Below are 27,805 nucleotides of genomic sequence, written 5' to 3'. Positions count from 1 at the left end.
ATATACAAGTAGATGTCCGTTGATTGTGTAACCTACCCAGTAGATATGATGAGTGATGGGATCATAGTCGACTGCGCGTATATTTTTGCCCGACACTGGCAGCGGAATGTTGGGACAGTCCGTGGTGTTCGGTAGCAGGCGCCCAAAGCTATTTCTTTGACTAAAGATGATGTAGTTGCGTGGTGGTATGCACGAGAACCCATCCTTTGAGAGCGTATAGTGTGTGGGACAGGCGCAAGTCATACCACGCCGATTGGGAAGCGAGAGGCACAAATGCGAGCAGCCACCATTGTTTGTCTTGCAAGGATTCACACCCGTCTGTCGCTTGTCGTTGAAAATAAGTAACGATGTGATGTATGTCATGCCGGAATGTACCAGACTACGGTTCTGTCCAGTTATTTTGTGCACCCGTTCAATATCTCCAGTATTCCAGTCGCTCCAGTAGACGTAATCCTGATACAAGGACACTGCGTACGGCTCATCAATATCACTGCTCACCAACACTTGTCGCTTCTTGCCGTCCCAGTCGGCGCTTTCGATTTTCGCCGGCCGGGATTGGGTGGCCCAGTACAGTCTTCGTGTGTCCTGATCGAGGGTCAATACTGTCGCATGATTAGCGCCCGCTATGATAGTTTGCAGTTCGGAGCCATCCATTGCTGCCCGGCGTATGGAATCCGACGGTGATTCCGTCCAGTACATGTAACCCCGCTTGGGCTCCAGCACTAGTGAGCGCGGCTCTTCTACACCCTTCCACAGCAGCACTCGGCGACTGCTACCATCCAGACGTGCTACCTCTATGCGTCGCGCCTCTGCATCGGTCCAGTATATATTATGACCCATCCAGTCTACGGCGATTCCATCGGGACCTATTAGGCCGGAGTCTATAATACGCTGCACATAAGAGCCGTTGAGGAAAGCACGATAGATGCATTTTGATTTCTGATCTGTCCAATATATACGTCGTTCCGCCACCACCACATCCAGGGCATGCGCATCGCGCACATCTTTGAATGGAATGCGCTCGTCATTGTGGTTTCCCTCATTGTACTCAATGGAAATGCGTCCAATGTGCTCCTGCCGTGAGAAGAGCAGGAAGGCAGCTGGCACAACACAGGTCCGTTTGTCATTGGCTAACTCGAAGTCGATAGCACACCGGCAGACATAGTCGCGGGGACGATTTAGGCACAGGTGTGAGCAGCCACCGTTGCGAACAGCGCAGGCATTGTGGCCACGCACCTCACGCAATCGGGTTACCTTCAGGCCCATGAGATCTGGATACTGGTCCACCACCACAATCCGATTATTTCCAGTTATTTTGTGGGCTCGGTCAATGGAGCGACGCTGCCAATCTGTCCAGTAGAGATAATCATCAAGTATGCTGAGCCCAAATAGGTGCTTCAGATTATCGCTGATTACGACGCGTCGATCCGAGCCATCCATATTGGCCATTTCTAGTTTGTCTGTCTTGCCATCGCACCAGTAAATCGTTTTAGCCTCAATGTCCAGGGCTATGCCATTGGGCCAACCCAAATTCTCCGACACAAGAACCACACGCTCCGATCCATCGAGTGAGGCACGCTCCACCTTCGGCTTGCGCTCGTTCCAATCACTCCAAAACATCCAGCCGAGAGATGGTGCAACCGCTATTGCTCTTGGCTCTTCCAAATGCTCATAAATGAGCACCTTGCGTGCCGAACCGTCCAACCGGCACACCTCAATGCGGTCCGTTACCGTATCTGTCCAATATAAATTACGTGCGAGCCAATCTAAGGCCAACCCATCCGGATGACGCACCTCTGAAGTCACGAAATCGGTTACACCAGTACCATCGGCATGGGCACGTCTTATGGTATAGGCCTCCACATCGGACCAATAGATATGCTCCTCTACGGGATCATAGTCAATAGCAATTGCATATTTCACTTTCCCCAAGGACAGTGGAAATATTGTATAATCTGGTGAGTCGAGGGAGATTTTGCTAATCTGTGTGCGTTGCACTATGAAGAGCATCTCCTGGGACCCATTCGCACAGGTGGTGGGTGAGATGAGCTTTACACCAGTGGGACAAGCACAGCTAAAGCCCTGAGAATTGGCGGCCAGCAGACACAAATGCGAGCAGTTCCCATTGTTATGAGCACAGGGATTGTCCTCGTAGGGCTGGAGCGCTGCATCCCAGGCACGCACTGAGTTGGGGGCTTTTGGAGTATCAATTAGCTCCTTCAGTTCGCGAGAGTTCAAGTCTAAGGCATTTAGCGAACCTCGCGACCAATCTGTCCAATATAGGCGATTGTCGAAATAAGTTACGCTAAACGGATACTTCAGATTGTTGACAATGGTTCTTCGATTGCTGCCGTCAAGCTTCATCACGTCGATGAATCGGTGTTTTCCATCTGTCCAATAGATTAGCTCACTTTTCAGATCCACGGCAAGGCCGTTGGGCCAGTACACATTGTCCTTGACCAGGGTCATGCGTGTGAGGGGATCTCCATCCATACTCGCGCGTTCGATTTTCGGATATTCACCCCAATCCGTCCAAATGAGGAGTCGCTTTGCCGGCACAACGGCTATGGCTCGAGGTTGATCCAAATCTGTCCAGAAGAGCACTTTCTGGTATTTGCCGTTGAGTGTGGCAACTTCAATACGATTCTTCTCCCCATCAGTCCAATAGATCTTGTCCGTATACCAATCAATGGCCAGGCCCTCTGGTTTGTCCAAGCCCGTCGATATCACAGTTTGTTTGGGCGCCTTGGCCAACGGCAGCGTGATGTTGGTTTGCGCACACTCGATTATCTCACGACCGCAATCGGTCCAACAGACCAAATTCTTGGCATAGTAGAAATCAATGGCCATTGCCTCGGCCAAATCCTTCACAATGACATCAATTTGTGGTCCACCCGTGGGTTTTGTAATGTTCGCCACCTGAATGTCATGACGTGTCGTGTAGAGTAGCGTCGCCGGCGTGTTGATGAATGTATTGGAAGACGTCGATATCAGCGAAGATGAGGCGGGAGTGTGCACTGTAATTAGAGTCAAAAAGTTCATTTTATTAATAACTTTCCCATGTAATATTAATACCTAAGAGTAGAAATATTTTTGAAAGCGTTTGATGGAAAGTTTGAGGAAACAATGAAGCTAAAAAGTACACTAAACACTCTGTCTTCTATAAAACAAAATGTTGTTTCCCAAATGGCCATTTATCTAATTGACATTTCATCATCTCTGGTCAAGGTATCAGTTAAGAGTATTATCGGCGCTGAATCGCCAAAAGAACCTCTGGATTTGAAATGTTCAAAGCTAGCAACTTTTGGCGGGTCATAAATCTGCCTAATTGGCAAGCCATTAATCTGGCAAATCAGCTTGGGCTGTACACTCAACACCCGTTTTAAATAAGTCTCACAATTAAATACATTACTTAATTCATTGGGGACTGTTCACAGTGGGCGTTTTTGTTGGCGCAAGCCCACGCACCCCTTCCCAAGAGTGCAAAAAAGCCATCAAGAATTAAATAGGAAAAATATGCGGGCATGCCGTCCTCGAGTGCTTAACAATATGCCTCACCAGAAGCAGCAACAACAATAACAACAACAACAACAGCAACCGTGCCAGGGCAGGCAACGTTGTTAGTTCTTCTTGTCGTTGTTGTTGTTGCTGTAGTAGTGCATAAATGCAAATTGCAACAACTAAGCGCGCCGTCAGCGTAGGTGGGTGACTTGCTTAAGCTTTTGTTTACATTTGTATAGGCTCAGGCGTGCGTGTGCGTGAGTGTGTGTGAGTGTGTGTGAGTGGGTGCACTCACAACTGCTAACTGCAACGGCAACTGCAGCTGCATGCATGATCTAATTGCGTATGAATAAGCGCACATGTTGGGAAAAATAACAAAAATTGTATAGAAATCTGTTGTGCATGGCATACTTGTACAACGAACGTGTAATGCCCTAGTAAGGGCGTAGTACCATAAATAACTACCCTTACATCTACTGTGCAAAATGCAAGAAAGGCCCTAGTTTGTTTTGTTTGGCTTTTAAGAAATTCGTGTGATCCACATCGTCGTACACATTTGAAAACAATAACAAAAAGCTCGCATTTTTGAAAAGAAGGAATAGCAAGAATGCTATAAAATACAAAGGCGTGTTAAGGTTGGTCTGTGCCTGAGGTATTCCTGCCGAGCTGCGTCCTCCATCCCTTTCGTATCGATATCGTTTTTCGTTAGATTCGTAATAGGGCTACATATTCGATATTAAAGAGGAAAAGAAACGTCGCACATGGACAACTATGACTAACTTGAAAAATGAAGTGCATTACAATAAAGTCATATTTGTAGCAAAACTTTAACTTTTAATAATGTTTATGGTACGAATATTTTATGCCGAATTAGCAATATTTTTGAGTGCACACACAAAAATGTTGGTCTCTGTTTTCAGTTTAATGCTGATTTCTGATAATAGGACCAATGTCTGCATCTTTAAAAACTGACGAAACTTAACTCAAGTTAAGTTGCATCAGAAATATGCGCATACAAATGCATACAAGTATATGAGATGCGCCTAGACACAATGGGCTAGAAAAAAAAAATCACCAATGCTGCTGAAGCTGCCAAGTCATGGTTGAATGGTTGCTTGGTTGAATGATACTTGCATTAACGTTAAAATCCTTGTAAATAATTTACATTTTTATGCCTGCATGTGTGCCTCCGCAGGCTGCAGTGAAGCGTTAAGAAATCACAACATCATTACTAACAACAACAGTAGCAGTGGCAGTTGCAGTGGCAGAGGCAGCGGTTACGACGACGTGGCGCAGACATCTCATCAACTCAAGTACCGAGGGCAGCATAAGCCCCCAGACTGAGATAGTGGGAGAAGAGAGCGCGAGCGCGAGCGCACCTTCCGCATGCTGCATACTCGACCGAAATTGAAATGCAGCTGGAGAGGCAGAGCAATACGAGTACAACCCAACCCGTTGGCTGCCAGGATGCCAGGCTGCCAGGCCAGGCTACCAACAAACCAACCAGCCAGCTTGCTGCTCCATTCAAACTTGGGGAAAATATATTTTAATTATTAATGTATACACAAGCTTGGGTGCATTCCAGGGGTAGGTGGCTGGAGCTTTAGTTGCATTTAAATGGGCAACCGGCGGACGCACGCTCGGATACGGATGCGCATACATTGCACGTGGATGGATGGAAGGTTGTTTGATGATCATTATTATGTTGATGATGATGTTTTGTTGACGGTTGGTTGCTTGCTTGTGGCAAAATGGCATAATTTGGATGACCGAGTCGACAATTTCAACGCCCACTAGATGCACTGCAGCCGCTCGAGCAGCAGCTGCCAGCTCTGACTAAGCACATGAAAAACTATAGAAATGAGAGGCAGCGGTAAAAACAACAACAACTACACTTAAATGCTAAATGAGTGCAAGTGCTGTTATTGTTAGAACTGAGAGGGGCAGGGCAGCATTGGCTGTGGCCCTCGCAAACTTTAAGTGAGCATTGGGTATACACTCACTCACACACACACACACACACAGCTTAAGCATACAGGATGTTGCCACTCTGGCAGTTGGCAGTGCTGCCCCTGCTTGGCAATCCAGCCTCGCTGAGTAGCAGCATTATGTCGGCTCCCATAATGCCCTGGAGGCGGGCAAAAAGGAGGGCACACCGTTGTCTCAATGCTGTGCGCCAGTTGCAACGGAAGTTGCAGCTATTTAAATGTGTTGAAGTTGGTTGGCTAAATAGGCAGCGAGCGTGCCATCCTGCCATCCTACTACCACCCTACCACACTGCCATACAGCCAAGCTCTTGCCTACTGCCTGCTGGCTGCCAACTAGTCAACGGCTCGTTGTGCTTAGCAGTCTTGTTGTTGGTGCTGCTGCTGCTGCTTCTGCTTCTACTTCTACTGTTGTTGTTTTTTGTTGCTCTCATTTTTTATTTGCCATCCGCTGTTGTTTTTGTTGGCTGTCGCTTGAAGGACAAAATGCTGGAGGTTTGTGGGTGCTAATATTACACTGAAAGAAACAGTCAATAGCAACATTTAGCTGATTGCTATAGCACTCTACATTATAAATGAAACGAAAATTACATACAAATCAACACCAAAATTTTATCTGCGAAATATTTATTGCTTCCTTGGCAGTAGAAGGATTATATTTGATTTCAACAAGAGAGAACGCTACAGTCGAGCAAGCCCGACAGTGTAATACCCTGTACCCAGGTAAACTTCCGTCACTGAGTTATATGCGCCCATAGCAGCAGCAAAAAGAGGAAGAAGAAGAACGAACTTGTTGCTGCAGTTTGTGGGGGTTGTACTGGCGAGAATTTGTTTCGCTAATAACTTTTCTTAGAATTGACCGAATTGAATAAAATTTTATACAACAGTAGACAATTATATATTAATTATGTGTGCAAAGTTTGGTTTAGGTAGCATTTGAAATGTGGACGCTATTGACGAAATTCTGTAGCGGGGGAAGGGGGGAAAAATTCCAAAAAAAAAAATAAACTCGTCCTTTCTCGGACCTAGGGGAATCTGGATGCCAACTTTGGTTATTCTAGCTTTTATAGTTTCTGAGATCCTCGCGTTCATCCAGACGGACGGACAGACGGACAGACGGACGGACAGACGGACAGACGGACGGACATGTCTAGATCGATTTCTCTCGTCATGCTGATCAAGAATATATATACTTTATGGGGTCGGAGATGCTTCCTTCTGTATGTTACATACTTTGCACAAACCTAATATACCCTTTTTACCCTACGGGTACAGGGTATAAAAATAAATACACTAGAAATTTCCACTTCACAGTAGCGAATATCCATGCTTAGAAATTGAACCAAATGAGTATTTTAAACAAGAAAGGAATGCTAAAGTCGAGCAGGCTCAACTCTTAAATACCCTGTACCACCCCACAAAAAAATAAATAAATAAATTAAATTAATTCATTAATTTAATTTAATAAATTAATTTAATTCATCGGGAAAAATGAACAAACTCGTCCTTTCTCAGGAGAATCTGTATACCAAGTTTGGTTATTCTAGCTCTTATACTTTCTGAGATCCTTGCGTTCATACAGACGGACGGACGGACAAACAGACGGACATGGCTATATCGACTCGTCTTCTCATCCTGATCAAGAATATATATACTTTGTGGGGTCTGCCACGCCTCCTTCTGCCTGTTACATACATTCGCACAAAACTAGTATACCCTTTCACCCTTTGGGTACAGGGTATAAAAAATGTTTGACATTGAAAATTTAACTTTAAATAATAGAGATTTCTGTTTCCCAAATAAACCCAGAATCTTGTATATTAGAATTAATGCCGCTTCTTTGTTGTTTGTAGTCAAAAATCTTTTAATCGGCTTAAGATACTATACATATATGTATATAAATAAATATATATATATAAAATATATATATGTCATTCCATAACGGAAGCAAGCCCAACTAAATAGCAACAAAAACGCTGTCTTCTCTCTCCTGTGTGTGTTCTGCTAATGCCTCTCCACTACCAATTTTGTACAGTGTAGCCCAGCCCTATGTTGAAATGGCGCCATAATTAATTTTGCTCATGAATAAATTTTAATTAAATGTACGAAGCTGAATTTGCGCCGCCACAAAAAAGTTGAATTAAAAATAAAAAAGAAAAGAAAGCAGCACAGAAAATAAGCAATAAAATAACTTTGAAAAGCTGAAATACAAGTAAGTATGCTTTAGTATGTGCCCTTTTTTAAACACACTATAAATAAGTATGTGTGACACTGCGCGACTACTATGTAGCCCGCCAGAGCCATGCCTTCTGGCACTCACAATACCAATTGAACAAAATATGCCAAGCGAGGGGGTTGGAGTAGCTCCTGTCTGCCAATACTTGTTTGTGGGTGCTCCTGCGCTGCTGAAGTGGCACACGTTGCGAGGGCATTCGGGAAAGGAACCAGATTTCAGCTAGACAAAGCATAAATAATTCTAGGATGGTTCAGATTGTCGCAACTAAAACCAGTCGAAACATACGATTTGATTTCTGAGGGGTTTCTATACAGCATTTTCGACAGTTTTATGATATACTTGTAGACAGGCAGACATATACGATACACATGTCTGGCTTTAAAGTCATGTTATATACCCATAGAAAGATAAGCTTTGTTTTATACTAAAGTAAGGCAAAGATCAGACAAGTTTAAGTACCATGTAAGATGTCAGAAAAGTGATCAGAACTTTAATATTTAAAAATTAAAGAATATTAATTATAAATTCTGGCAGGCATTCCCAACAAATTTATATAACGACACTTTTAAAATCAAATTCAAAAAAAATTCTTAGCAACATAAGACAAGAAATATTGGAACCTCAAAAGGAGAGGAAGCAAATGTTGCCCCTCATAACAAACTTTAATAGATTTTGTAACTTCATGGAGCTTCAAAGATATTTGTATGTGGTTTCCATAACTAAAGAGTACTTATATAAATAACATTTGAATAGGAGAACTTGCTGAAATATATTTCGTGAACAGCTCTATTGACAATACAAGAGGATGATGCACAGGCGCAGCACTTGAGTTAACCAAGTTAACAAGTTCAACGCATGAAAGAGAAGCGCATCCATAGCCACTTGGCAATCACAAGAGCTGCCATGAAAATGTAGCAACTGAACCAAAGGGGAGGTGGGGGAAAAAAAGCAAAGGACTAAATATAAAAATAAACGATGCTGTTATAAAGCAAGGAACCTAGTAGTGCATTTCAGTTGAGAGCCTTCCTGTGCAGTCAACTGTGTGCTCAATAAATTATATAACATGCTTTTTATCAATTACTCACACCTCGCACTGCTGCCTGCCTCCAAAGCAAAAGTTGCCACAGAAGTGCACAGCGATCTGCAGCCCGGCCCGAGAAGACAAAACTTGCAATGGAGCTGGGCAGGGGGACTGGTCAGAGCGTAGGTTGCAAATGTAATATGAGTAAATGGAGTTCGCTACGAAAGTATTGTGCACATTTGGCTTGAAAGTCCTCCACTGTCAAGGCGTTAAAAAGTATGGATACACACACACACACACATACAAAACGTGCACACACTCAGTTCAAAATGAAGTTTGCTGGAGCACTTAAAATGGAAACTTGTCTGAGCTTTTGGTTCCAAACTTCTTTAATGTTTAAAGTTTTTATGTGAAGGTAAACGAGAGTATTTGCTGAATATTTTTGTGCCCTGTACCAAAAGGGGAAAAGGGTATACTAGTTTAGTGCTAATGTATGTAGATGGGTTACAAGGACGTACGCAGAGAGGGGGAGCGTGCAGGAAGTTGGATTTGTTGACGCTTTTCTGTTGATCATATGCCTACATTATTATTTTAACGCATCGTGCATTAATTAAACAACAATTGTTTTTGCAATAATATTTTTAGATGCAAGCAACTTATTTTGCAGAAAAAACTATTTTACATTTTTTAAAAAGCACGATGCTTTTAAATATTGGGAATGTCTGAAAACATTTACGCCTGGATGGGTATAACATTATCCATTTCCGATCTATGTGTATCCTTTACATGATTTTCTGCGCAGTATGCTAAAATCTTTCCGCACATTTGCATCTCGCTGGGGAACCTCTTTTTATATCATTCACAACTTATTCAATGTTTCGTCAATCAGGCGTTGACATGCAAGTTCCGCCTTAATGGGCTACAGGAGAAAAAAGAACAGCATAAACGAGCAACAAACTGGCGGCAACAACACAATAAATGCAACATGGCAGCACCTGCCAGAGCTAACTAAGGGCTTACAAGCCAAGTTCACAAAAAGCCAGCAAATAAGAGAGAGGGAGAGAGAAAAAGAAAGCAATTTTGTGAAAATTTAAGATGTGTTGGCAAAAGTTGGTAGTTATTTTTGTTTTTGTTTCTTAGCCCTGGATCTTACGTACAACACGAAGGAAACATGAGAACAACAAGGCATTACTAAGAACAGGCGCACGAAAAAAAAGGTAAAGATAAAAATGCGCAGATACTACAACGAAGGTAAGTTAGGAAGCTCACTCGGGCAGTCTGCGCCAGCAGTTGCTCATTTAAATTATCAACACGAAGAGGCAGCGGCAGCAACAACAATAAACACAGCAGAGCCAGCAAGGCGCGCTCTTCTACGTCGACCATGTATCCACAAGACTGCGGGCCTGACTCCAGCGCATCCACTTAACTTCAAGTTAACACATATGCTTGGTTGCCCGCCTCGGTGCCTGCCTGCCACCTGCCGTCTGCTGCCTGCCCCTGCACCATGATAAAAACTATAATGAAGCTTCCAGCAACCACTAAAGACAATAATGACGTTTTGCGAGTCCTCAACGAGTATAGCAATGGTGATGACGATGATGATAATGTTGGTTCCTGCCCTGTCGTTGTCTTTGCCCTTGCTTTTGTGATAATGTTATGCTTTGCTTTTGGGCCATTTGCAGCAGCATCCTTTTCTGAATTCGAGTTCCCCAAATTGTCAATGGTTGATGTGAAACCTGAGAAGAGAGCTCTCAACCCCAAATTGCAAATCCGTCCTTTGGCTGCTGTTTGTTTGTTTCTTTCACTGCCACGTATTTGAGGTAGAAGCTGCTGAAGCTACAAGATGGGGATAACATGATGGTGCTATTTGCCAGTTGTTCTTTCTTTTCGGGACATATGAGACACTCTCTTTCTCGTTTTGCTTTGCCAGAAACTGCGAGTAGTCTCTCTTGTTAGTCTCCAATAGCACATGCGGGAATGCGAAAACCCAAAAGTGAAATAGGATTTAATTTGATTTCTACTTGTATGTGATTTGAATGACCGAATAACTATTGTACTACGTAAAGATTGTTGACTTAAAAAATGGGGACGTTTTTTTTTTGTTTCCATCGTGGACAATCATTAAATTGGTTAAATAAACTTGACAATTTATTATTTCATTTATTATGAGGTTGTAATATCCCGCTAGTCCCTGGGGAAGTTTCACAAAACAGTTAAAGCTGACTAATAATTCAAGAAAATGTATACATTTAATAAAAGAATGGAAGAACTTGTTGATAGCCTACTGAAATATATATTTTGACAGTTGTGTAAGAAAACATCATCTCATTCAGTAAAGCACTGTTTCAAAATGGTTCGCTTTTAGGAGAGCACGATGCATTCAGTTTCCTCAGAGATTACTCGCATTTATATTGTCTCCTACTAGACAATAAATAACAACCGACTCCGTAGTACCCATTTAGAAGTAGTTGCCCATTTCCAAATCACTTCTATACCGATTTCACTTAAGCAGTCAAGAGAAAAACTCTTTTAAAAAAAAACGCATAATCAAGCTGGCAATCAACTGGATCACATCCTTGACAAGTTAACACATTTCGCATTACGCGAATGCTGGATTAAGAGAAGTAGGATTTAAAATAAATAATATAGAAGAAAAACGAAAATCACTGATACGAAAACTGTTCACACACCTACTTATAAATGTAATCACCGCGTGAGACTTTCAGACATGGATATGCGGACGCTTAAGCTCAACAGCCAATTGCTCGACTGTCGGTCCAACTGTCTGATTGTCTGTCTGCCTGTCTGTCGTCTGTCTGTTCGGCCTGTTCCTGTTGGCTTGCCTGACCATTGCCAACTGATATGACAACTGGCCATTAACGTTAAAATAAATATGCTATGATGGCCGCAACACGCCAATTGCTAAGTGAGTTGGCACACACACATACAAACCATAGTATGTATACCATACATAATGATTATGTTGCTGGCTGCCCCAACAGCAGCCACAGCAGCAGCAACAACAAAAGAGTTTGATGTTGATGGCAAGCGATGGAGCGTTGAATAAGAAAAATCAACAAACCACAAATCGAGTCAACGCCATCCCACTGGAAAAATGCTAAATAAGCTTGGCGAGTACGCCAGACCCGAGACCGAAATGGAAATCAACGGCAGCAACGTTGTTCCTGTTGTTGCTTTTATTGTTGCCGTTGTTGTTGCTGCCGCGCGTTCGCTGTGTTGTTGATAATGTGCATGAAAAATTTTGAGTAGCAACAAGCATTGCGAATTTTGATGGCATGTCCAGGAGACAGAGCCATGGGCGTCATGTTTGTGGCATTCGCGTCTGGCCATCAACTAGCGATGGCGATGGCTACGGGGACAGCAACAACAACCGCGCTCACACTACATGCGCTTAAAATGCATTAAAACTTATATCAACACATCGCAGCAAAAGCAACGACAACGACAACAACAACAACCACTGCACTGCTCGCATTTACATTTAAAAAAAAAAAAGAGAAAAAAATTTAAACGTAAACAAGGAAGAGCCTCGCCAGCAGCTTCAATGGCTGGCTGGTCCGACGTACGTATTCGCGGACGAACTGACAGACAGTGCATCAGCATCATCAGCATTTTGTTGCAACGCTAGCTGTGGTGTTGGTTGTTAACAAGCCGCAGCAGCATGGTAAACAACATTAAATTGGTTACGACGTTCAGCAACAGCAGCAAAATCAGTTTAAATGGACATGTTTTTAAAATAAATTTGATTGAGGAATCATCCCTTTTTTAAATTAAAAATTTAAATAAATAATTACGTTATTGTTGCGTTCAATAAATACATAAGTAATACAATAAATAATAGGTCATGGAATTGTGCTTGAGACTACTTTGTTTTTCGCACAAAATTGTATAAAACAAAACACTTGGAAGTGGTAAAAAATATATCTATGCTAATATTATAAATAGGAAAGATTTGATTGTTTGTTTGAATTGAAAAGGCTCCGAATCTACAGGAGCGATTTAATGGATTCTTTTATTGTTGGGAAGCTACACTATCGACGGGCTAACATGGGCTATATTATATTTGCAAAAAAGAATGGAATCCTTACTAAAACGCCAGTAATGTAACCAAAAGGGTAAAAAAAATTACCTTAAAAACTCCTGAATAGCATGCTGTTAGTTCATAATCATACTTGAAACATTGTCACTTTAAATATTAGGGCAATATTATTCAAAAGCCCCCAGCCAAATAAAAAATTACAAATCGATCGACACCATGATTAATATTGAAGATATTTAAATTCACTAAGCCCTTCTGGACTGCCGTCACATGAATTGACGGTAAAATACGGAATTGCAATCATGCTTTTGAGAAATTAAAGCCTTCCAAGCATGTGCAATGGGACGAGGCTGCATATTAAGAAATTGCAGGACAATTTAAGTGTAGCAACTATTATCAACGGCCCAGCAACTGGTCAACTAGCTTATATAAGGAGGATACCGATGATCCAATTGGATCATTTATATGGCTTCAATTTCCGGTAGTCCCAAGGCCAAGCCTTCGAATTAGTGGGGATTGACATACGAAAGCAATGTTTTACGGTATGTTGACCTATCACGGGTCGGAGCCTCTGAAAATCAATTTATTTTGCTACCACAAAATAAAACATCAAATATCTTTTACAGAGAACCTCTGACCTAATAACGAATAAATCTAAAAACGAACAAAAAATCATTAAAATAATATCCAAAATAAATTTCACTCCTTCTTAGTAACTCATAGCAAAAAGAACGGTGTATGTGTGTTAAGTGTGTGTGTGTGTTATAAAAGGTATAATTTTTATAAATTTTGTAAAAATACCCGTGCGAAGCAGGGACAGAACGCTAATAATATTTAAAAATCTTGAATATTTTATGTAGAAGCAAATATTTATTATTCAGAAATTAATTGAGGAAATATTGTCAACAAAAGTAAATTTACCAAAATGCTGTTCATTGCCTGTGCTCAATGATTACATTACAATTTATGCCAAAAGCCTATCCCGGCAAGCTGCAGCATGCAACAAGCTCGTTGAAAATTGCCTGCAGCCGATGCCTGTCTGGCTGCGTTTCATGCCTGCCTCTGCCCACTTATCAAGCAAACATCATCAACAATGCCAAGCAATCGAAAAATTGCAGCTGTGCAGCAGCAGCAGCCCCACCAACAACAACAACAACAACAGCAACAATAATAAAACAGGAGAAACATCAACAACATCAACAACAATCATACTACAGACCAAAAGTGGAAATTGCAATTGTGCCCAAAAGGGCAGGGATTGTGGCCAGAAGGCCACGTTTTGTATATGCGCCATTGTTGTTGATGTTGTTGCGGCTGCTGCTTGCTTCATGTTTTATTTAAAATCTTAAGCATTATATTACAATGAGAAATGGCCAAGGTATGGCATGGATTGCTATGCCAGAAAGTTAACGGCGACGGCGCGCCATTTGCTTGATGAACATTCAAATATTATGCAGATGATATGTATGAGCTGCCGTTGCAGTTGATGTTGCGAGCGGATAAGGCCATGGAGGCTCTACAACCAGCATCATTCTATAGATGCAATCGTAATGCCCAAATATTTTTCTCGTAAACAATCACGAGAGCTGGCAAAAGGAGGAAAGGAATAAAATGAAGTCATGAACTTTATTTTACTCTCAACTCGTTAGCATCAACACCCATGACTTGGCCAACTCAAAAGGCCTTCTTTACCCCTCACCCCTCGCCCCCCACTCGTTTATCCACCAGTTCAAACGCCATTAACTCGCACAGCATGCAATTTGCACGTTCGGAAAGACTTGCCAAAACTCCATTCGTTCACGCTTCACGGGAGCGTCGACGTAGTCCACAAAGAAGTTGGCAAGAGGAAAAAAATCGTTCGTAAATTGGTGGCAACACACACACAACACACACAAATACAAAGGCGTCTGGCATAGAAGTCGTAGTCGCCGTTGTTGTAGGAATCGTGCCAAAACTGTTGAAAATGTTGCACAAACGATTGGGTTTGTTATCTTTTCTCCCAAAAATAAGAAGAAGAATAAAAAAGAAAGAAAGAAAAACGTGCATGGCTCCCTGCCTGGTCTCTGCTAAAGACAACACGGAAAAGGCGCAGACAAGCTGCTCAAGATGCTGCTGAATGCTAAATGCAATTTGGATGAGGGACAGAGAGGGAGGGATGGGTTGCAGATCTCTAACACCCGCCACATCTGCTGAGAGAAGGCGTTCGGAAAATATATTCGAGTACTAAATAAATGTATTTCAATACCGCATCGCTTGCTGGAACGTAGTTGGTAGCCATGATGTCTTCACAACACCTGAGGGGCCAAGACGAGTGGGCTAACCTCTTTGAACTGTTTCGGAGCAGCTTTGTGGTTTATTGCCAATGACAGTGGACGAAATGCAAATTGCTATCGTTAGTTTATAGCCGGAAGCACTTTTTGCCTGCACAAGTACCACACCATTATTGTTGGTTGAGCGCAGGAGGTTGGAGGTCAGCCAACAGCCTCCGTCAGCTCCTACCTGATGATGACAATGGCAACCAAGCGTCGTTGTGAAGCATTCTGTTGGCTTCATTGCCTCTACTCAGCAAACTAATGGAAGTTTCTTAAATTGCTTGAAATATTCAAATGCATGTTGGTGTTTATAAATATTTTAAAGGAGTTTTATTTCTTAATGTTGCATAAAACATGAACCGTTTTAGTTGTACAATCAACACTGTTCCTGAGTTCAATTTTTAGCGAAACACGTAACGAATTAAAAATATTTATTTATAAGCTTGCTCAATAGATGAATAGAGGGGAGAGCTAAGTGATTATCTATCCTTAAAACTAAAATTAGGTGAATAATAATTTAAAGAATATTTTTTTAATATTTTTGAAGTGAAATTTCTTATGTGAGGGTTTTGTCTGCTAGATTGTCAACCTCTTCTGTAACGAAACCAATAGCACGGTAATATGCGCGCATAAATAGAATTTCAAGCGGTTCTAGCAATTATCGAATTTTGTATCCATTTTTTATTAATTTAGAGCCGATTTTTATTGAGTTTCTAGCTTACTCTGTCAATTTTTAGAGCGTTTTTAGCCTTTTACTGAACTTTCTTGATATTTAGTGCGGATTTTCTAGCAAGCTTTCTAGTCATTTTTAGAGGATTTCCTAGCCATTTTCTACCTACTGATAGTTGTATGTCTAGCGACTTTCTTCGATAACCGACTGCGATAATCATTTTCTGGCCATTCTTTTCAAGACTGGCTTACATTAGCCAACAATTGATGAAAAATTATAAATTAACTTACATTAAATTACTTTAATATAAACACTTCTATTTTCAAATATAATTTGAGGTGAAACAGAAATAGGATTTTAAAATTATACTAGTAAGTGAGTCATAGAGAAGGATCTACTCGTAAAATATGTATGTTCAATATTTGGCACACATATCGATCTGGATGATGGAAATGGTTGTGTTGCCAGTGTTGTTAAACGCTTCATACATACTACTACGCTAAGTGTAAAAGCCAAATGGGGAACTGCTGAAGCAGCAAGCAAACAAGCAGCGCTGGCAATGCTTTCGAGTGCTTACTTAAAGAGCTTACACACGTAAGCGCTTCCTAATTAAATACTTGTTCCAAATACACGACTAGGTACGTGACAACAACGAGAGCAACGACAAAATGCAAATGCAGCAGCAGCAGCAGCACCATAGCCAGACAGCAGGCAGTTGGCATTAGAGACGAACGACATGGACACGGACATGAGCATTAACACAGCATGGGCAGGGACAGGGACAGGGATAGGGGCTGGGCAGAGCAGAGTGGGGGCTGTAGGTACAGGAACGAGTCGCGCCTAGTCAGCAAATAATGCGCTGCATCATTATCAGCGGCAGTAAGCCCACATGTCAGCGGTGGCAGTGGGAGACATGCACGGCATGACCATGCCTCATGTTGCACGCTCCTCGCTTCCTCATACCACCAAACACTCACTCATAATCAGCAGCAACAACAGCGCTGCAAAGGTGGAAGATGCCTGCAACTAAAGTACTTGTTTCCATGCCTTGCCACACACCTCGCCCCACACACACACCCACACCCAAGCACGAGGCACGACACAACCACGTTGCCAATGTGCAGTGAAGCTGCCTGCCTCATGCCTCCTGTAATGGTTACCATCGCCATTCATATTATGATAACGATGTGGGCTGGTCAGAGGCAGAAACAGAAACAGCCACACCACCACCATCATTGCAGAATATTGTGTTAATATTTTTTTGCTGCTGCACTCAAGTCCCCCACCCCACCCCTCTACCTCCCTCCAATCCTGCAGCGACCATCCGTTAATTTTATGGCAATACGCTTCGTTCCTTTTTCTCTCTCTGCACACAAGCATAGTTTTGTAGTAGTTGCACTCAAGTGTTGCCCATCAAGATTGCGGTTGCAGCTACAGCAACGGCATCGGCTGGTGGAAAGGCAGTGGTTGGCGTCGGCTGCTTGGCTGGATATGAATTACGATCCAACAACAACAACAACAACAACAATGACGACGACGACAACAACAACAAATGTGCCCAGGCAGGGGGCTGTGGCTGTGAATGTAACTGGGACCTAAGCCCAGAAGAAGAGGCACAAAAAGTTGTAAATTTAATATTTTCGCTTGCTTGACGCTTTAAATTAATTTGCACTAGCACGTTGGAGGCACTTTTTGTTGTGCCTCATTAAATTAATTATGCAAAATATTGTTAATGTGCATGCATTTAGGCTTGAAGGAAAAATGTCAGTTCACGGTAGATGCGCATTACACAACGTATGATTGGTTTAACATGCTCATATAGAGCGTTCAGTTTTCAAAGGCAATAACGCTTCAATGATCAATAAACTAAACAAGCGATTCCATATTTTTATATTCAGAGGTAAAAGGATGGGTATATCAAGGCAAAACTATTTTAGTTGTGTTACAACTATATTCAGATCATCAAATCCTTATACTGGCAGGCTAGAAAGATCTTGGTTTTTGGTGTGCTCTGATATTCTTAAAACCCAGACTTGATTCTCAGTTTATATCGTCTACAAGGCCGGGCAACTATATACTTGTATATCATATAAAAGCCATAAAAAGTATGGGACGAATTTTGGGATAACTTCCTAATTTTTCAAGCTGCAAAACCAAATTTAAGCTTTTAAAACCCTCTTTCTATAAAACATTTAGAGGATGATCCGTACGTATAGTAGTATAGTGTTTAGTGTTTTCTAAAGGCAGTCGAACAAACTATCAACTGGCATTTTTGTAGTCGTTTAGCCCTTTAGTATTTTTATGCCTCGGCATGAGAGCTGATTATGTAATAATCAAAGGTAATTTAGGCAAAAGTGAATAGAATAAAAATACGAAGAAAAGAAAACAGCCGACGAATATTCAATATCCTTTAAAAGTACTTATTGAAGAAGGTAATTTTTATTTAATTGTGTCAACAAATCTGGCATGAAATTTGACATAAAACTTATTCAAACTAAAATAATATACAACAATATCTCTGAACGCTGTGAGAATTTCATTTGTAATTGTAGAATACATGAAAATAAATAAATAAAAGCTATTCCTCTATGTAACTACCTTAATTAAAACGATAGTAGTTTCGCACTTTAATTTACAAATTTTAAAACTATTTGAAAATTAATTACCTTAACAAAACAAACGTGACCGGAGAGCACACAGAAATGTGGCACGACACAAAATGCTGCAGCAACAAAAATAGCAACAGCAGCTACTTTGTGTGTCATTGCAAATATTTACCTATTTAAAAAGCAAATTAAACAACCACATACGAGTCTACTTATACTATGTATGGATGTCATTCATGGTGTCTGAAATAAGCAAATATATGCTCGTACATACTATATGCGTTTGATTGCAGTGATTGCAAATATGATGCAGCTTTATTGGCTATAATGTAAATACTTCAATATTGAATTGGTAAAAGGCAATATGTCCGGTTGCCACTCAAATGGAGTTTTAAAAGGCAACATGGCTACATGAAAATAATGCGACAAGCATACAAAATGGATGCCATGGAAGTGGCAGTCAACGACAACAGCACTCTACTGCTGCTACTTCTGCTGTTTCTGTATATTGAAGAGTGTGACGCCGGACGGGTAGGCTGGAAGGCAACAAACAAATTGACATTCAATTAGTTACTTGCGCGTAGCGTCATGTGGACGCCATCGAGCTGCCGAAGCTGCCAGACAGCCCAGACTCTGTCAGTGGGCATAACATTTTCATGCCAATTCCAATTGCCCGACTGTCAGAGAATCAGAAAAAAATATTGTGTGCAAAATACGCATACAACAAGCTACTTGTAGTACACAAGTGGCCACATAAAACAAACTCAATTGATGAGCGAATGGCAGGCCAATTGAGACACGACGACTTCACTTGTGGCCATTACCATGGACTGCTCACCAGGGTGACCATTTTTACTTTTTCTTATAAAACGATATATCTGCAAATTTAACAAATTCGCCGTCGAACATGCAGTAGCTCTTTATTATATAGTATTATAATCGCAAAAAATTAGTCCGTAAATTTGTTTCTTTTACGGTACTTGTATTTCTCAAATCTTCTCTGTTAGAGACTAACAATAAATTTAATACATTTATTTGATTACAATTAACAATTAATTCAATTCAACAATTTAAAAATATTTGAACAAAATATAGAATGAGTTTCGGAAATAGGCAGATCTGGCGGATACGTTGGCAAAGTGATGTCTTTTGTTTCGTGTTTGGCCAAAATTTGGTCCCTATCGGATTGGAATGTGTTGATCCGATCCATCAGAGATGTTGAGAGCGTTTCCTATCTATAGAGATAATGCCAACAATTTTCGTGAACAAATTCCTTCACTGTTCCGCACTGAATGCATTATGCAACTTAAATACTTGCGATCTCGATAGAGATCATATGTTTAGTTGGACAAACAACAGCTTACAACACAACAATACAACATTATCAATAAGATTTAAAGTAAAAATTTAGCTTTGAAAAATAATAGTAAAAAGGCGACTAATATCGATATTTATTACAACATCGCTGATTTTCTTTAATGCTGTCAGTTGCAAACGTGGGACAATTTAAGTTATATGCATCCAATAATAAAAACTGAAATATATTCTACTTTTTGTTTATTTATAGTTTAGTTACGTCCTAATATTACGCGGCTCTATTACAATAACTTTATTTTACTAATAAGTCTAAGTCTAGCAAATTTCGAAGCGTATAGAATTTTTGTATGATTATTTTTGCTAGTATGCTTCTAATCTGATGGAGCAATGCTGGATTTTAAATTAAACAATTTATTTTATGTCGTATAGCATGGTCACCCCATTGCGTTGCTTGGCTGGGTGTTCCAATGTTTTGAATTGATGGAAATTGAATTAAAAACTGGCAGTCAACAAAATATTTTTGCACTGATTGAAGTGAACTAAAATTGCTGCTGTACAACAACATCAACCACTACTATATAGCTGTTGACTTCAAGTTGCCCGCTGTTTAATTGCCGTACAAAAGTATCGAGTAGAAATGCACGTAAGTACTATTGTTGTTGTTGTTGTTGTATTTGTTGTAGACAAACCATATCCATGTAAGGCGAAAAATGCAAACGTTGTCCGGACTTTGCTGCTCGAGTCGATTCTGGTCTGGTCTGCTCTGTTGGTTGGCAATAAATTACAGCATAAATTATCTTGAGACAACTCTCAATGTTTTTGTTGTTGTTGTTGTTGTTGTTGATGTTGCTTTTGTTGTTGCAGTTGGTGTTGTAAAAGTAAATTGCCAACAAGAGCGCAAAAGCAACAACTGACCCAGCAGCCGAACAGCTTGCTGAAAACAAATCACTTTTACAATTGGCCAAAAGCAACAGTCACAGCTGAAGCCACAGCCACAGCCAGAGCCAACCAACACAAGCCAGCAGGCGAGGAGACAGGAGAGATAACAACTACGACGGTCAAGTTTGCAAATTGATATTTTATTGCGATTTACTTTTTGTTGTCGTCTGTACAAGTATGCGAGTGTGAGGCACTGTGGCAGCAGACAAACCATAATTTATTAATCAATTTTAAAATGCATGTTGCCAAGTTCAGCCCGAGGGCCAAGCATGCAGTTGTTAGCAGCAGAACTTGACTGTCAACCACAGCAATTGCAACGTTTCCGAAACGTCTACCAACGCTACAAGTTTACGTACAAAGGGTTTATGAATCTCTAATGGGGTGGTGTAAAAAGGCCAATTTTGTTCTTTTGCCATTAAAATTCGTACACTTAGTGATAAGAAAAAGTACATACTTGTATGTACATATATTTTATATAAAAAAAAAAAAATTTAGTAACTAGAATAGAAGAAACCAATGCAGCAGCAACCCTGTTAGCTGCTTCCTTGGCCTCGTACTAGCACGTTTTTTAAGTTATTCACTAGCTAGTTTAGCCCTAATCGAGTGATTAAATAAAGATGAAAAGATGTCTTCTACTATTTGTTGCAAAAGGAATGAGTGGAATTTGTTCCCAGTTGATAAGAAATTTTATAAATTACTATTTCTTTATATTTAGACATTTTTTGAATTTGTTTAATGATAACGAAATTTTAAGAATATCTCGATACAGGGTATCCAAAGGATAAAATACTCGACAGAATGAAGCAATATAAGTTAGCTTAAGTTACAGGATAACTTCAGATACATACTACAGAAACTAGCCCTGTTTATCTGCCAATGTACCTGAAGATCCAACGTCTTAAAAACGTAATTAGTAGTAGCGATAAAAAACATACAGACAGACGTACATACAGACGGACATGGCTTTATCGTGTCATTACGTTTGACTCCGCCTTCTTCGTCCCCACTTTCTTTAATGCTACATTGCAGTGATTTTTCGAGCAGTGTCGTTTTTCTACTAATATATCCCTCAAGTTATTTTAATGTCTAAATCAGAAATAGAAAGATTGAAAAACTAAAATTGAATCGTCTCTGACCGTCTTTCCTGTTCTTAAGCGGCCGCTACTCAACACTGCACCGAACAGACAGTGTGAAAATGTTGCTCTAACCATAGATCTGTTTAATATCATTAATTATGCAAAATACAGCGCATAAAGCATCGACAACTATACAAACTTTAAGCTGATTTATAGCTAGTCACATTTTCATAACAAAGGTTTGAATTCACACTGCGAACTATGTATGTATGTTGAGTATTGGTATTATTACCAAAGTTATATGCATAAATGTGCCAAAAAGAAGTTTCTACCGTACTTTTTAAAAAACGTTTCTCATGCTAATTCGCAACGCTGGCGCACAAATGTTCGCATTTTTCTAGCAAATTTAGCATTTATAATGGTGTTTTCTATAGGTGTTTTGATTTTGATTGTTCAACTGTTAAAGCTTTAGTGTGCTTTTGTTTTAATTATTGTTTTGTCGCTTGTTGTCCGCCTCTTGCTTTGCTCTCTATGCTTTATTTATTATACGAATTCTTTACGCTTTTTTCCCTCAAAGCGCGATCCAAACAAAAGACACAACAAATAACAAAATATACAAAAAAAAAAAAAAACGTTGAGGCAAACAGACAAATGGTCGGACAAACATACAAACGAGCTTGGCCATAAACTATTGTGTGTATATACAACAACCATCTTATTGTTGTTGTTGTTGTTGCTGTGTGGCGTTGTGCCTTGAGGCGATTTACGGGCAGAAGGTAGTAGTAGAAGGAAAAAAGGTAGTAGCACACACGTTCCATAAGCATAGTTCCAAAAATTTTGTGTGCGTGAAAACTTGGACCCATCTCTCACACCCGCCCTCTCTTTAAGAACTCAGGTAGCGCAAGGCACATAACAACAACAACACTTGAGAAAATAAAGCCAGCGCCAAGCGATAAACAAGTTCAAGTCCACAAAAAAAAAAAACCCAAAGCACACAAAGAAAAAAATTAAAGACAACGACGATTTAAGCATATTTGTTGTTGCTGGCACCTTTCTGCTCGTTAAGAACCAACGGCAGAGGAGTTGACGAGCCGAGCAGAATGTTTCGAACTTTGAACGTAATCTCGATAATGATTACGTTGTTGTTGCTGCCTTGCCTGTTGTTTTCCAAGATTTAGTTTTACGCTGTCGCACGCATGTAATTGGAGTAGCTTACGCTTTATGTGATAATGCTGTTGCTGTCGATTCCGGGCATAATGAAGTTGTGCCTCAAAAACTGTTGATGATTGCAGCCCTTTCCTCCTTTTTTGTTTGTTGGTATAAAGTTACTTGGAGTTAGTTTTTGTTTAGTCTAGTCTGTGTTGAAAGTGCCAATGGTTTCATATTCTATGGAGGAACCACCACAGACATATTAGCTCATTTATTCACATAATGAAATTTGACATTAATGGCACAAACGCAACAGGTTATTTACTGTTAGCTGATTTTTTTTTTTTGTTTGAAAAAAAAAACTACTGGCTTTAAACTACTGCTACTATTATTATTTTTTTTTAATTTTTGTCTATATGTATTCAAAATTCGATGACCGCTTAGGAGCCGGCAAACTCGTTTACGGAACCTATGCGGGATGGAAACAACGCGATTTGACACCTTTTTTGCATACGAATTAGCTCTATGAATTAACTCTGTGGCGCGTTGGGTTTACCTGTGATAGGTGTTATAAGCGAAAATTTATAGTAACTTTAGATTGCATGTGTCTTGTTCACTTAGCAACTGTTTAGCATAATTATGGACACATGTACGAGTATGTATCGGCAATGTCAAGGCAAACCAATTATTTGTTAATTCAAATAAACAGAGAAATGTGATATGTGAACATTCAAAGCTGGTTATAAGTATCTGTGGAGGGCATCAACAATATTACAAACAGCTCATGCGTATACTTACTTCAGTCGATACCAAACAGTGACAAAGCACCGTCAACTCTATAATGTTTATCGATCAATTTATTTAAGTTGTATATAAATTTTAAATTTTATGAAAATATGGCCCATATCCCCACTTTTACTCCATTTAAGTTAGTATAGTTCTTGTTTTAACTCCTTGGGCAGGGTCTATGTAAGATTTCTTTTTAAATAAATGTTTAGGTTTCAAGCAAAAGCCAAAATTAAATTGATTTCTAGATTTCGGAACTGGCTGGACCCTCATTTACTTAGTTTATGCACACTTCTAATCCTTAAACAACACGAATTTAGTTTATATTTCCCTTCCCTTTACAGAACTCAGTCAATACTATCCACAATTATAAAGCCACAAAAACGCATTTTTATTATTATTTGTGTGTCATTCTCTAATTCAATAATATGCACCCCATAACTGAAGTTTCCTTCTTCTCCTCGTGTCAGTTTGTTTTTTCGGTACAGGCTACTAAACTGTGGGGCTTACTCGACCGTAACATTCTATCATGGTATAATTATAGTTAGGTTAGTGTTAATTGGAGTTAACTGAGCATTTATAATCTATGCCTGAAAAATGCATTAGCATGTAGGAGTACTCAAGGGAGCTCAGGTTTATGGATTCTGCTTTATATGTACTATACAATAGGAATTTGACATACATCTTTCGACCATGCTAGAACATACGGGTGTGCAATAAATACTTTTATAGTGTTTCATTACAAAAATAGTATAAATAAATGTGCGTACACCCATTGGCATGCGCTGTAAACGGAAACTTGTGGGAGCAGGCACACATCAGCGCACCAAATGCAATCAACTGCAACCACGACATCAACTTGGCTTAAATAAGTTGTTGGAACTGTTGGAGCTGTGTGGCAATCAATGGCAGTGCAAAAGCGCAGGCATGAATGCAAAATTAGTCAAGCGCGCCAATTGCATTTACCATGAAGGTGAGTGATACAACAAAACAACAAACAAACACATGTTGTATGTATGTATGTACATACTTGTATGTATGTATGCATGCATTTATGCATGTATGTATGTATGCATGCATTTATGCATGTATGTATGTATGCATGTGTCTGGCATGCAGAAATTCAATTTCAATATAACAATTGCCAAGATGGGACACACAGTCAGACACGCCATGCGATGCCACACACAAGGAGGAGATTCGTGTAGAGGCAGGAGATTGATGTGTACCACAAAAGTTATTACGCATACCACGGTAATAAAGCAACAAGTAAGGGAGGGAGAAGAAACAAGCCGAAAACTAAACTTCGGCATCAGCGAAACTTAAATGCTCTTCAAACTCTTCGACAACAGCATTGTATTGAAATCAATGGCGGCCTTCCATTTGGTTTCTTGTTTTAATTGAACAGCAATATTATATTAAATAAAGTTATGCAACACTGTTGGATGTTCTTCAAAACATTTTAAAACACAGTTTCTTAAAGACCTAAGGTTTCGATTTATAAGACCTATGTAATCAATAATGCTAATAATTTTATACCCTAATATTTTGAATAAGAAGTTCCAGTCCGTTTGTAATTATTTGAATCTGGACCGTACGAATAGACAGGTTCTGGCAAATAAAAAGACAGATGAAGCTGTTACTTGAATTCTATTTTAATTAATTGTTGATCGCGTCTATGATAACTTATTATTTTAATGTACCAACTGACCTATGAAACTAACACAATGAACTCTTTCTTTTGAGCGAAGGGTATAAAGAAGGAAAACCGCAGCACATAAAAATTGTGCTGCCAGCTCGCAAATGGCTGCAAATTGCTGAAAATTGCAAAAAGCATAAAAGGTAACTACAAACATGCACATAATTACATACATACATATGTATGTATATAGATATAGTATGCATTTGTACATGCATATACCGTATGTTAACAGCGGACATATCAATTGCATGCCGCTGTGCCTCGTCATGGAAAACAAAAAGTGATTATTATGTTGCACGCAGCAATTTAATATTTTAACACGTTACAAATAAATGTCATTATTAAGATGCCAAACAAAAAAGGCATCATAGTGTTAATGGCATTATAAGCGACTGTGGAAGCAACGGACCTAAGGAGTTGCAGATATATGTACATACACATGTGTTCAGAAATGGTAAGCGGCTTACAGTTAATTAACAAAGCATGCCAAAGCTCATAGCAACAGAGCGCTTGCCACAACAACAACAACAACAACAGCAGCAGTAACATTTGCAGCAACATAGGAAGAAATTATAAACAAAAGCATCCATATAACCACACACACACACTCGCGCACACTTGCACATATGCTCGCAGCGGCGATTTGTATATCAACACATTCATTGTTGTGGCCATTGCCTGCTGCACCTTCAACTTGATGCATCACTTCAACTAATTTTGTTTTGTATAATAAGCAGTTCTACAGACTCACGGACGCATACCCATGCACGGGAAAAGAGAAACATCACTCGTTAGAGATGGAAAGACTGAAGAGGTACTACCTCTCTTTTGATATTTCGATTGTATGGCTAATTCTCACTAACTAAGCAAGAAGCAATCGTGAAGAATTTTCCAATATTTTAAAAGTTAGCATCAGAAGTTTTGGTTGAATAACGGCTTTTGGGGAACCTAGTATAGGTAATACAGAGATTCCCTTCCCGTTTATAAATTCGACCGAAATTGAAATTTTTGAGTTCTCGGAATATCCAAAAATCCTTTGGAGCACTAGTTTCAAAGCATTGAAACGGAATAACCCTAATCACGATTTGGATAAAACGCAATTAAGCAATACTATTTAGTACCTTAAAAAAATTTAATAGGTGCACTATATCAACTAGGTATCAAGGTATACTATATTTTAGTTTACATCGTATTCAAGGGTCGGTTGGCAGGACATTATTGTTCTACTCGTTCAATTTTGATTTCGTAAGAATACAGACAATTTTGTTTAAATAAATATAAATAGGTATATGATAAATCGATCGAAATTAGACTTGCAAAAACAAATGTTACCAGTAAGGTATGATCTTAACTCGGTTGTATTCTGTTAAAATATATTAGTGTTCAACAATCAATACCTGGCCCTGTAACTCTGTCAGATGAATTTATCAATTTCAAGCGCGTGAGTTGCGTGATTCATCTTTATTCAGGAGTTCATCGCTCAAATTATGCAATGATACGCATAACAACACATTACAAATGGGCCTATTGATAGATTTCATACACACGTATGTACGCACATTAATACATACATACATACATACACACAAGCAATGCATTTGTTTGTGCCACAATCAGCGCACGTATGCGTGTGTGTGTGTGCATTGCTACCGCTGTTGCAGTTGTTTTTGTTGCTGCCACAGAACTCTTTATAACTTGTTCGCATCCCCTCAACCTCGTTAGCTTTTGAGCAGCAGATAAACATGCACACATACATATATAGATATTCTGTATGCATGTGTGTTTGTCCGTTTGTACATTTCCTGATTGCTGCATTCGCTGCGTTGCGTTGCGTTGGCGGCGTTCAGCCTCCGACTCCGCCTCTGCCTCTGCCTCAGGCCACAAAGCCGCTGCCTCTGCTTCTGCTTCGAATGTTTGTTTGTTTTGCATCATCTTGAAACTTCAACATCTTTTGCATTGTTAATTGCACTTGAATATTCTTTGTGGTTTGCTTTTTTTATTATATCTCTACAATATTTATTTAAATATATGTGCATAGAAATTTCACGAAAAGTTATTGTTGCAATTTGTGGCTTGTTAATCAAATTTGTTGCGTCAGGGTCGGTAAATGCCGCAAAAGTTCAAGTGCCAACGAACTTTGTAACGAACCATCAGCTTGATGCTTGCGATAAATTAGTTTTTGTGGTTTTCTGCTGCCTATTGTTAGTGTTATTGCTGGACTTGCTTATTGGCCAAAGAATGTACAGAAAAAGGTACACCAAAGTGTCTAAGTTTAGGCCAGGTGGTTTATTTATTACTCATAAAGGGCCCCATAAAATCCTTGCTTTTTAAACAGAAGAAGACTCAATTGAATTGGAATTTGTAGAACTTTGTAAATTTCCATAAAATAAGGAAAGGAATAACAATACAATGCTGGAAAATGAACTAGTTTAAAGAATTGCATTC

General features: G+C 39.8%; 1 protein-coding gene across 1 annotated transcript in view; it reads right to left on the bottom strand.

The window, feature by feature from the left end:
- The window catches only part of LOC115628148 (low-density lipoprotein receptor-related protein 6), a 41,932-nt gene that overhangs the window by 3,106 nt on the left and 11,021 nt on the right, over positions 1–27,805 (bottom strand). Inside the window, exon 3 of the mRNA XM_030524123.1 lies at positions 37–3,017. Coding sequence (XP_030379983.1) covers positions 37–3,017 — 2,981 coding nt within the window. The remainder of the gene's footprint in view (positions 1–36; positions 3,018–27,805) is intronic.

The sequence above is a fragment of the Scaptodrosophila lebanonensis genome, unplaced genomic scaffold (genome assembly GCF_003285725.1).
Source record: "Scaptodrosophila lebanonensis strain 11010-0011.00,11010-0021.00 unplaced genomic scaffold, SlebRS2 tig00000001-arrow-pilon, whole genome shotgun sequence".
Classification (NCBI taxonomy): domain Eukaryota; kingdom Metazoa; phylum Arthropoda; class Insecta; order Diptera; family Drosophilidae; genus Scaptodrosophila; species Scaptodrosophila lebanonensis.
The sequence above is the reverse complement of the archived record's forward strand: the minus strand, read 5'-3'. Positions and strand labels throughout refer to the sequence as shown.